Source organism: Diceros bicornis, chromosome 4, assembly GCF_020826845.1.
Source record: "Diceros bicornis minor isolate mBicDic1 chromosome 4, mDicBic1.mat.cur, whole genome shotgun sequence".
Taxonomy (NCBI): Eukaryota; Metazoa; Chordata; class Mammalia; order Perissodactyla; family Rhinocerotidae; genus Diceros; species Diceros bicornis.
The window spans coordinates 47662562-47675107 of NC_080743.1; the positions used below are offsets into that span (position 1 = coordinate 47662562).

Here is a 12546-nt window from a genome sequence, read left to right on the forward strand (position 1 = left end):
CCCAAATCTGGTTGTTATACTCTGCACACCATAAGGCCACCTGTGGCTTCCAGGGATACCACATCCTTTTTCTGACCTGGCCCTCAAAAAATAGCTGTTGAATGAATAAATTAATTGAGAGTCACATTTTAATTCCAAGAATTAAATTTTGGAATTTTGTAGAGCCCTCGCCCTCCCACAGCAGCCTGTGTGACAAGTGTATGACCTATTTCCCAGACCCCCCCATGCTTTCTGAATCCTATTCACCTTGATTTGAAAAAGAGAAAACACTGAAATTGCATTTTTATCATGAATAGCTGGGCCTTTTGATGCCAGTGATCTCCAGGTGACAAGCTACCAACAATTCCCTGACAATTTCATCACTTGTTTCTTAGGTTTCAGATTCTTCTTTTTAGGCTAGAAGCATTATTTGGTTAACATAGAAAGGAGACAGTGATGTCCTAAAAGCCTTGTCTGCATCAACTCATTTCAAAATGGCTCCTCCTTGTAAAGACTGGATAGCAGCATGCTCATCAATTTCAGTGGATTTTGGCCACAGATGGTTTTTATTTTTTTTTATAATTTTTATTTATTTATTTTTTTCCCCCAAAGCCCCAGTAGATAGTTGTATGTCATAGTTGCACATTCTTCTAGTTGCTGTATGTGGGACGCGGCCTCAGCGTGGCCGGAGAAGCGGTGCATCGGTGCGCGCCCGGGATCCGAACCCGGGCCGCCAGCATCGGAGTACACGCACTTAACTGCTAAGCCACGGGGCCGGCCCAACACAGATGGTTTTATACACCCGGCTAATGACCATTTTTCATCTAAAAATATTTTTCTCTGCCTCTGTGCAACTCTCCCTCTCTCTCAGCTTGCTCTCAATGCACATAATTATGTATCTAGAATGTTGGATGGGACTTAGTTTATGGGAAAGGTTAGGACTCGGGTTCTCTCTAAATAACAACAACAGCTATCAGTTACTGAGTGCTGTTCTAAGAGTTTAACATGTATCAGTCATGGAGTCATTCAACACTAAGAACAACAACTGCCACTTCCTGGTGGCTCAGCCTGCTCTGTGCAGCATCATCTCAGGAACCTGCCACCTGAGAAGCCTCAATGCTATCAACGGTTCTCTCATTCTGACTCTGTGGCCTCGGAAGCGCTCCTTTCTCTTCCTCTTGGATTCTCCCATGTAATCATGCCTCTCGCATCCTTCCCCAGCATGCCCTCATTACAGTATTAACCACAGCTAATATTTGTTGAGGGCTCACTACACAACAGCTATTGTACTTAAGCAGGTCCATATCTTAACTCATCTCCTAATCACATCAACTCTATGAGGTTTGTAGCATTAGTATTCATATTTCACAGCTGAGGAGTCTGAGACACAGAGAACTTAAGTAATTTACCTGAGATTGTACAGCTAGTAAGGGGCAAAACTGGAAGTGAACCCAGGGGGGCTACCCCACGTGTACACCCAAACTCTTACGCTGCGCTTTCGGGGGGAACTCGGAAGAACAGTGACTCTCTTAGCTAGAAATCTGTTAATTTTGCAATTTATAAATAGCAGAAGAGTTCTTTTTCTTCTTTCTTGAGAAAAGTGCTTTAGGGGTCTCTCATGGATGACTTTTTCTAGTTTTTCCTCTGAAAGTCAGGGCTGGGAGCCAGAAATCCAGGCCTGCCAACTCTGGCTTTAGGTAAATCCTCTTACTCCTAAGTTCTGTTATCTGCAATATGGAAATAATTATCTGTTTTAACTTGTTGTAAAAATGCTTTGGAGAAATTGTCTCAACAATGTAAGCCTAAGCACATCTCTGTTCTGCAGCTACCATGACTCTCAGGTACAACTGAAAACCAAGAGGCAAAAAACATTACCCGAGTGAGTCAGAGTTTTGAAAAAGGCAAGCCGGCCCCTCAGCATTCAGCACTGGAACACTTTCCTTACACATCAAGTCCAGCCCTAGTCAAAGCCAGGCTCCGCGACTCGGAATTCAACAGGGAGAGATAGCTTCGGTCAGCCTGGGATCCTGCAGAGCCAAGTGGCTGCTGTTTGTGTGGGCAACCTCTTCATGGAGAAAAGCTGCTCACGTCCTCTGCTCACAGACATGACTTCATGTGCTCGGGCACACACCATCTGTCCATGCTGCCAAGGGCTGAGGGGATGGCTCCCCACTCAGCACTCCTGGAAAGAAGACCCCGGTGGTGTCTGTCCCCCTAGAGGCAGCCCCAGAGACAAACTCTAAGAGGAAGTCAGAGGGGCAGGCTGGTGGAATTTGGAAGACACTGGGGGCTTCTCCCAAAGGGAAGAAGAAAGCAGCGAGGGTCTAGGAAACACCACGTTACCCAAGCCTTTCTTGCCGCCAACTCCACTCTTGCCAAGCTCTCCTTTCTCCACATTAGCAACCAGTGACACACACACCCTGGATGGGCCTCCAGGCCTCAGCCTGGACTCAGAGGTCCTTGAGAAGAGGCGGCAGTGGCAGTCAGTCCGACTACCCTGGCTCCGTGTTCTCATTTCCAACTCCGCTCACACTGGATTCTCTCCATCCTGTACCCTGGCTGTGAAGTCATGTCCAGATCTTTATCACAGAAAGGCATCCTCTCTCTACCACAAAGGAGGAAGAACCAAGGACCCCAGAAAGGAAAGCATCCCCCAAAGGATGGGAGGATTTCTCCTACAAAGTGTGGCAGTCATCTGCCCAGAGGCAGGGAGCTGGACCACGTGTGTCTTCCTGAGGTCCCTCTCAGAGCCACTGGAATGTGCCAAGCCTTTTCATGAGCACTCTTTAACAAAAGAGTGATACGAGTTTAATGGGCTGATTGCTCTGGAACCTATTCTGAAAAGAATATACAGAGATCAGTGAATGGTACCCTGTGACATGCAGTGCGATTTTTCAAAAACTGGGTCTGCTTTTTTTTTAAAGTCCTATGAGTTTGCTAAGCAAGTCCATAAATGGTATCCTGGAGTATTTTTCTTCTCGTTTTATTGCTAGAGAGCAGATATCTCACCTATTTGGAAAATTATTTATTGAGGAAAGAAATATAAATTTCTACAAACATGTATGTTACTCTTTCTATTTATATTATAAGAAATATTTGAAGTAGAGAAAAAGTCCCTGAGTTCACAAAGACTTTTTCTTGTTGCCACTGTCCAGAGAGGCAGCACGGGGAAACAGAATAAGCAAAGGCCTGGGTGTCAGCAGACCTGGGTTGTGGGCCCCACCATGAAGAGCTGGAAAACCAAAGCTGACTGCCAGCCCCCCATTGCTTCACCCTCTGGTCCTCAGTTTCCTTATTCTGCCTAGTGCTAAGATTCTACAGTAACCCACTTCCCTGAACTTCTGGCACTGACCGTGAGCATCTGCACCACCAGCCACGCCAGTGCTGACTTAGGGGAGGTGCGGCTGAGGAAGTGGAACTAAGGGTGAGCAAACCCACATCCATGCCCCAGGCCACCAAGAACAAGCGAGAAGGGTTCAGGCCCTGCTGTGCGGAATGTCATTTGCCCTACTCAGAATTCACTTCCTTTTCTTTTCTATTGGAGAAATGAACCTCCTCGACTCTCAGTCCTTGTGGTCTGAGAGGGCCAACTTGCCTCAACTCCAAGGCAAGCGTGAAGCCCAGGCTTCCAATAAGCCTGTCCCTAGCAGCTGGCCACCTTGACTGGTTTGGGAATGGGCACTGGACCCAAGATTGCCAGTGAGAGTGAGGCTCAGGACTTTGGTTGGATCTGTTGGAATGGAGGAAGCGTGGACTTCTGTTGCCAGGGTTACTTGGGAGCTGGCACCTGGAGCTGCGGGCAGCCATTTTATCATGTCTAGAGGAAACCTGCCCAAGAACAGAGCCAAAGGAAAGCAGAGCTAAGAGATGGTTACAGACTAGATTCTGACGACATCACTTGCATCCCTGAGAGTAGTACTAACCCTGGACTTTTCAGTTATGTGAGTCAAAAAATTTCTATTTTGCTCAGGACAGTTTGAATCAGGCTTCTGCGATTTGCAATTAAGAGAGTCCCAGTCAGATCTGTCCATAAAGACATCACATTTCTTGCATCTCGGGCAGTTCATATTGCTTTAGTTTAGACTGGAAAACAGGATCAGGAATGTTCATATAGAGCTAGTTCACCCTCCCACTCAACACAGGAATCTCCTGAACTGATAAACATCCCATTCTGATTTTTGCCACATTAGTGCTTAAATGCCAATGTAGAGGAGATTTCCCTTCCATCCATGGAAGTCTGCTCAGCTTCTTGGATTTATCAAATCATTAAGGTTTTCTTACATTGGACCTGAATCTACACCTGTGAAATTGCTATTAGTGCTTTGTTCCTGGAGCACCACAGACAGAGGCTGGCCCTGGACTGGCTTCCACCCTCAGGTCCACACACCTGCCCCTCTCTCTGAGCAGAATCCCTTACTTTTGTAACTCAGGTTTCCATCTGAAAATCATGAATTATTACTTCTAGGCTTGACTCTGTCACTGGTGTCTTTTTTTGTTTTGATTCCTTCTGTCCCTGTGTTTAATAATGTTTAATAATAACACTTAATAACGTTTAATAATGCTACTTGTCTTTCTGTTCCTTTCTTCAGAATTCCTACTGCAACCACCATGGGTTATGCCCTTATTTCTTCAGGCCTGATTATATCAATAATCTAGCATGTTCCTTCCATCCTATGACTCCCCACTCATTCCACAGCTGCCAGAATAATTTATTTAAAATGCAGTATAAATCTTACTCTCTCCCAAACCCTAAATTCTCCTTCTATTGCTTATCAAACTAACTAACCCTGACATTCAGGGCCCTCTATACTAACCCTCCCTCCCTCCCCAACACTTCTCATCTTACTTCCCACCATGCCCCAACCCTTTACACTCCAATAAGAGTCCTCTGCCTGGCCTGGGCTTGCTCATCACTGTCCAGTAGCCATGTCTTGTGCAGCCTTGCCCCGTAACCTCTGCAGGCCCCACCCTTCCTCTTCTCCATTGATCACAGTCTGGTCTTTCAAACCTAACTCAAACCCTTCTTGCCTCACCAGTTTAGAATGACCCCTGATGCACCCACTGCAAAGACCACTTGGTTGACATTTAGTGACACACTAGTTTCTATTATAATTTAAATGGTTAAGTCTGTGAGTCTTTTGAAATAGATTGCAAGTTACATGGGGGCAAGTACAGTGTTCTCATACTTCTTTGTGTGACCCCAGAGCCCTGGCCTGTAAATGCTGGCTGATGCATCCATGAATAAGTTATATTTTTTCCCAAATGGAGGAGCCTACAAAAAAATGGAAAGAATAGAGGCTCATCTGTTTGAATGCATAACTATGTTTGCATAAAACCAAATATTTGATGAAATCCAAACATGAAAATAACCATGGAGAGATTTTCAGATAGCCAGATATTTATTATCATTGACAGACAGACTCTCTTACATGCTTTTCACATAACCCAGGTCTTCATGGTCTTTTAAAACGGTTTTTCTTTACTGTTGCTGAAAATTTCCAGTTCAAGCTCAGAAATTACGTTCTAGAGATTTAAATCTTTCTGCCTCAAACCTGATGGTGAGGTGGGTAGGTGTTTGGGTTTTAGACTGTAGTTATTGCCAAACAACTTGAAGGAGAATGTCTGACTGTTAACTGAGCTGGTTGATGTTTTCCTATGTCTGGGTCTAACTGAGGGAGGACTCCTCCCCATCTATCTGAGGGCACAAATATGCAGCTTCTGATGCCAATCCTGACAGTCACAGTTGAGGAAGATGAGACAAACAGGGATCTGCTGCAAATCCAACGGCATGTGAAGAGTAGAGAGACTGAATGCTAATACCTTGAACACCAACATGCCTGAATTTCAGGAGCAAAATACTTCCAAAGTTTTATTGGAACTGACCTTATGTTAGGACACCAAGTAACCACTGAACTCAGAGCAGGGAGAGAAAATAACATTCACCCTGAGCATCCACTGTAAACGTTGAGAGGAGCTTCGTTAAGAAAAACCCCCTAAAAGAGTATCATGAACAATTAGCTATAACTGCCACAAACAAGGGAAAGGATGGTAACTGCTTGCCATATATTTGCCAATGCTAAGTCAGAATGATGAATAAAGCTCTCCCTAACTCAGGCCATCTGAAACCTACCCGTCCTCCAAGGCCCCATTCAAGCCCCCTCCACCTTGAGGCTTCCTGCCAGCCCCCAGTGTTCTCTCTCACTTCCTAATTCAGCGGTTCTGTCTGTACCACTCACTAGCACTTAACATATGCTTGTGATTGTTGTCAGCTATTTATTATTGAATATTTCCTCTGTATATGTCTGGAGAAGCAAGAATCCCATGAAAATGGGATTAAAACTTTGCTATGGTTAATCCAGTGGGCACTGAATTGTGACTATGCTAAAACAGAGTTAGAAGCTTCAGGGAATAGTTATGAAATAAGCAGTTCATGGAATACCAGCAAAATGAGGGAAGGTGCATTGCTTCTCCCACCCTCCCCTGAGTATTCCTGTGTGTCGCCTGGGGTGGGCTCGCAGACCCCTGGAGGTGGTACTGGACAAGGGCAGGCTGAGCTTTGTGTTGGGACACCTGGGGCCTGCTCTGGGAGGGGACAATGCTTCTGAGGAGGTTTTCAGAGCCAGGAGTTCCTCAAGGAAGAACATGCTAAATGGGTATGTTAGCTTTTGGGTGGAAGGGTGTGAACCACTGGGAAACTGTGTGGGTGGAAAAGAGCATTTCAGTGTTAAGGACAGTGGCAGATTCCTCTGCTTCTTCCTTGTAACAAACTCCAATTTAGTCCAAGTTCAGAGGCCCTCTGGAGGGCCTGGGCCCCTCCCCAGGCTACGGTCACTCTCGATTAGTCAGAAAGCAGGTCACAGTAATTCTCTTCTTGGCCATGATTGGTTTAGGCATGAACACAATGCAATTCTGGCCAATAAGCTGCAAGGGGGAGTCTGTTAGGGGACTTCTGACAAAGGTTTTATTCATTCCTAAAAAGGGCCACATGAGGTGAAACTTCCTTTCTTCTCCTTCGGATGTTGTTGTATGAGGATGGAGTCACTGCAGCCATCTTGTAACCCCGAGGGGACGTGTTTGAGGTTGTCCTAAGGATGGTGCGTAGAGAGATGGAAAGAACCTGGGTCCTTGATGACTTGGTCAAGCCCTGAACTAATTCTGAAGATTCCCCATCTCCACACTTCTTTTACCACATTTCATCAATTTTGAGATATATATATTTTTACATTTTAACATTCTGAAATTAGGATGCATATTTTATGGTATGTCATAGTTAAATATCTTCTTTTCTCATTGAAACAAAATAATTGGGTGTTTTACAAAAGATGGCATCTAAGGTTTGATGAAACATGGAATGTCCTTCTTGTTATCAATATTTTAGTAGGTTTTTCCTCTAAAAGTATCCTCCCTGATAAGGCTGCTCTCCTCACAGGAGAGGGGGGTGTGGGGAGGGCATTTGGAAGGGGAGGTAACACGGCTCTGAGCGGCTCTTCCTGAGGATGTCCCTGGCTCTGAGTGGAGCTGGACTCTGGGTGCCCCCCGGGAAACAGACTCTGCTCTTCTTGGGATTTGGAGCAAATGATCTGTGCAGGACCCTGCTCCTTCCCAAGCAGAGAGGTCACCACAAGCAACTGAAGTGTACTCTATGGCTGGCGTGGATCTAGAAACAGCCAGTCACATAGGGCTGTCACCTATACTGACAACAGCCTTAGGTGGAGAATAAGAAAAGGCCACAGAAGAGGACTAGAAGCAGATCAGAGGGAACTAAACCAGGGGAAAACGCCCAGCCCCTACTTATCACATTGTCTCAGAATTGGAGGCACACACACCCACCCCCTCACCCCTTTCCTACAGCTGGCGGGAGGCAGACTACTGCCCCTTCCCTGCAGATGCCTTGTCCCCAGGGTAGCCCTGCCCTCCCTCCCCTGCCCTCTGCAGCCCCAGTCATGGAGGGACTGGGATTAGCACCTCCAAACCTTGAGACGTCTCTTCATTTTGAATTACGTTTCTCTCATAGACAATTTAAAATATAAGATCAAAAAATAAAACCCTGACTTGACGGGGCCCCTGTCACCCCAGATGGATGAGTGAACAATTGACTTTGTGGTGTACGCACTTCCCTCAGGGGGCCTAAGGGAGTTTTCTAATTCTTTGGAAAGGAACTATAGTTACATCTGGGCTGCTTTTCTTGAAGTGGCTGAAAGAAGTACAACGGGTGAGTCTCTCTGCACTGGCCTTCCTAGATTTTGGAGAGCAGGGGATGCACCACGTGAAGGGCAGGTGGAGGGTGGGTGGCAGGGCCCCTCTCCCAGCTTGACCACATACCCCCGACCCCCTACAGGACTGAGTGGAGCCTACAGGGCTCAAGGTTGGCCTCCTCTCTTCCCCTCCTCTCCCTCCCTCCCACAGACGTCCAGGTACAGGTTCTGCCTCTGGAGCAGCCCCCACTGAAGCTTGGGGAAGCTGAGGCCACTCACCTATGTAGAAATACTCTGGGGACTTGTCCTCTGAAGAGAAATCCTTCATGGTGCCTCCAAACCGAAACCATAGTCCAAAAGCAATGACGGCTGACCCTGCCAGCTGAAAGGTAAACCACACTGCTTTTACAACGAATGGAAGGGGAAAGTGTGTGCGTAACCCAGGAGTGGGCTGGGGACACGGAATGCTGAGGGCGGGAAGGGGGCATCCCTTTAGGAGTCAGCTGGTCCACCCTTCACATTTCACAGGGGAGGTCAAATGATGTGCTCAAAGCCCCCCAGGTCCCTGATGGTGATATTAGAACTGGGGTTTCCTGATTCCAAGCCCAGAGTTTTTCCCATTCTGCTGGGCTGCCTTGGGATTATGGGGCGTACACAGCATGGCCCTAGAGGCATCTCAAAAAGAACGTTCCAGTAAAGTCCCCCTGCAAGGTACCTGCCCCTGCCTTATTGTGCCTTGCTGGGCACTTTGGACCTCCTCACCAACACCACAGTGAGAGGGGACTGTGTTTCAGCCGCCCGGTCACCAAGAGCAAGATGAACTCCAAGACACTGGGGAAACCCACTTTTCTAAATTGGAAGAAAACACACCAACCTCAGAACCCGCCCACACTTCATGAGTGAGCAGTTCCCAGTTAGAAAGCTGTTTTAGAGGCATCTAGAACCCTTTCTCCCCCCAGGGCTCTATGGTCACTGCACTGCCCAGGGATGGTTTTGCTGGCAGGGAGGGAGCTCGCTTGTTTTTTTTTTTTGGTTGCTATTTTGAGTTTCCATGGAAAGTGAGAAAGGAAAAAATAATTTTCTGAAAAAGCATGGTCTGTGTGCTGTGTGGCTCATGGAGAGGCTGAGTGGCTGGCGCAGGCAGCGGCTGGGCAGGCTTGCAGCTGGTAGAGTCATCGCTTGCTTCCTCTCAGCCACTCTGGGGGCTTTTGTGAGGTTCTGCACCAAAGCTGGAAGCCCTTTCTGCCACTGCAGGACTCTCACAACTGCCCGCCAGCAGGTTCCAGCCATGGCATCCTCTGTCTCCACAAACACCCATCTAGAATTTCATTGTACCAATCAATCAACAGATATTCACTGGGCACCTTCTGGACTCCAGGCACTACGGGAATGTAAGACAAGGTGTAAAAATAGCCCGGTTCTGCCAACGCATCCAGTTAGTGTCAGACTGCCTGAGCCCATCACCAGATGAACAGTCTAGAGGCTGCCCCTGCCCCAACAGGGGAGAACAAACACAGGTGCTGGCAACAGGAAGAGAGAAGCACGCAAGTCAGAGAAGTAGCGGGTTTTTTTTTGTGTGTGTGAGGAAGATTAGCCCTGAGCTAACATCTGTTGCCAATCCTACTCTTTTTTGCAGAGGAAGATTGGCCCTGGGCTAACATCTGTGCCCATCTTCCTCTATTTTATGTGGGACACCTGCCACAGCATGGGTTGATGAGCGGTGTGTAGGTCCACGCGTGGGATCTGAACCTGTGAGCCCCAGGCTGCGGAAGCAGAGCACGCGAACTTAACCACTATGCCACCAGGCGGCCCCTAAAAGTAGAGGTTTAACAAGGAAAAAATGACATCAAAGTCAGGGTCAGACCTGAGTCCTTTGTATACAGGATCCTTCTATCTGTGGGGCTATTTGTAAAGGACCGGCATTACCCCTTGGGGCTACCTGGCTGAATTTATATGAGGACTTTGGCCCTCTTTGCCCTCTGTCCCCCAAGGCCCATCCCTCTGTGGCCGGCTGCGGTATGACTTCAGTGAGGAGTTGGAGGAACAGAGTTCTACCAGCTGGACTCTCTAATGTGGAATAACTAAAAGTTTCCAGTACTTAGAGGAAAGCACTAATTGGATAATGTGAGGGACAGCTAAAGGAACTGGGCCCAACCAGCTTTAAATGATTTTAGCATTTTTAAAAAGCGTAGCATGGCATGGAAAAATATTGAAAGAAGTCATGCTAAAACGTTAACAGTATTTATCTTTGAAGGGTGGGATTACAGGTGACTTTTTTCTTTTCACTATATTTTCTAGGTTTTCTGCATTAAGCATGTATTACTCTTATAAGTTTAAAAACATTGTATAAGCATTATACGGTAGTTTATCAGTGCAATCCAAAAAAAAGTGGGGAGAGTTTTCTTGGGCCATGCTTTAGTTTGGGAGGAAACCAGCTTTGAGGTCATTGCTGTTTCTGGTGCAGGAAAGAGAGCAATGCCCTTGGGAAAACACCATCCTCGGAGCGCCGGGATGCTGCCTGGAACAGATGTACCCAGCAGAGCCGCACAGGCCACCCTGCCCACCCCGCCTCTGTGGCAACTTGATGGAAAGACAGTTTCCAAATACAAAGAAAAACCTATTGACAGAGGCATCAGGCCAAGGTCTGCAGCCACCGAGCAGACTGTGGAGGAGGTGACTGGTCCCAGGGACACCCCACCAGGTGGCCACATTTTCAGCATCTCTGTACACAAACGCTAATTTATAGCTGTCTGGGATCATCCTTCCAGACGGAATACATTTGTCCACTCCTGGCACAGATGTGTTTGATGCATAATGGAAAATTAAAAGAGAGGTTGCAATTTAAAGCCATGGGGGAATGAGAAAAAAATCTGCACTTGCTCATCCACGCCCCCCAACCCCAAGCCACATGGGTTTCCTCCTGGGTCACGGAAACTGTGGCTTAGCTGAACGTCATCACCGTGTGGAGGGAATCCTCCCAGCATGCAGCTGCTCGCTGTGTCAGGAACACTGTGGATGAGGACCTGGTCAGGCCTGAGGTTGCTCATGACGAGAGCAATCACCACTCTGGAAAGTGGCGTCGACAGAGACCATGTAGCTCTTTGGTCCTTTCAAATTCACCATTCGTATAAGGCTCTTGAAATACCCTGTGTTAAATGGACTTTGGTTGATCTACTGCACACTAGAAATTGCTTGAAAAAAATTCACACCAATTACAGTCCAGTCAGGAACAAAGTGAGCAAGTCTAGTGTCATTAAGTCCCACCATTCTGTGAGCCCCACACCTGGGAAGAGGCCTGAGGGAAAGCTTCAGGCCCCTCTAATCCTAAATTTTAACCCTTCTAGACCAAAACCCCCTCTGCCCCATTCTCTCTTCTCCTTTTAATGTCAGCCACTCTTTCGCATTCAGACATAAGACAGTACCTCAGCGAAGGTTAGAACAAATAAGGATCCAGATTCTATCCCTTTTTGCTCCTTCCTTCTCTTGCCCCGCCCTCATCTCCTTCCCTTTTTTCCTGTCTTTCCGGGAATCAACTGGGGTCCCAGAGGTGAGGTGCTAGGCATTAGGGAAACGAAAATGAGAAAGACAAGACTCACAGTCTAACATGGAAGATAAACCTGTAAACTCAAAAATGCAATGCAATGCAGGAAGTGTGCTCAATGGAAGAGCGCCACACTGCCCAGGGATCAGAGCAACGCGTGACAACTGGCGTTCAGCAGAAGACACTTCATTTGGATTTACATCTTGAAGAATGGGTTAGACGTCACTGAGCAGGGAGGGACTGGAGGGAGGAGCGAACGCTGGGCAGAGGGAACAGTGTGGGTAAGGGCTTCGCTTCCTTACCTGGAACACTGTGTTGGGGAGCAAGAGAAGTCTGGCAGAGGTCAGAGTCTGGGGCATGACAGGCAAGTTGGGGCAGACAGTGGCTCACGGCTTCTACTTAGCTTGCTACCATTTTGGAAAGTCCAGGAGAGGACCTTGAGGGGAGGCAAGATGTGAGCCACTCATTTTGCTGAGAATAAGCAGAAGCATGAGTGCTGCCTGATGCCCGAAACAGTGAGGAGCCCAAGACAAAGACCTGAGTGGCTGAAGGCCAGAGCCGGGACGCTAGGGAGTGGATGTGGTGAGCGACGAGGACCACGAAGGATCCACTCTACCGACTGAAGCACTTAGCTGAGGGCTGCCCTGCTTCCAGGACTAGAACCAATCCCCACGCCTTTGGAATAACTATCACTAGAAACACTGTTGTTTTTCCAGGAATGGACCTTTTCATACAACAGCATGAATTGGGCTCTGATATTAATTATTTAACAAGCATTTATTGAACACCTATTGTGAGCCAGGAACCAAGGATTCACACATAAGAAAGATC

The 12546-nt window shown here is 47.3% G+C and overlaps 1 protein-coding gene and 1 long non-coding RNA gene across 2 annotated transcripts in view; both read right to left on the reverse strand.

Moving 5' to 3' along the window:
* Positions 1 to 12546, reverse strand: part of LOC131404331 (uncharacterized) — a 201845-nt gene that overhangs the window by 71489 nt on the left and 117810 nt on the right. The gene's annotated exons all lie outside the window — the stretch shown is intronic.
* The window catches only part of TSPAN2 (tetraspanin 2), a 41244-nt gene that overhangs the window by 16308 nt on the left and 12390 nt on the right, over positions 1 to 12546 (reverse strand). Inside the window, exon 2 of the mRNA XM_058538876.1 lies at positions 8454 to 8556. Within this exon, the coding sequence (XP_058394859.1) occupies positions 8454 to 8556 (103 nt within the window). The remainder of the gene's footprint in view (positions 1 to 8453; positions 8557 to 12546) is intronic.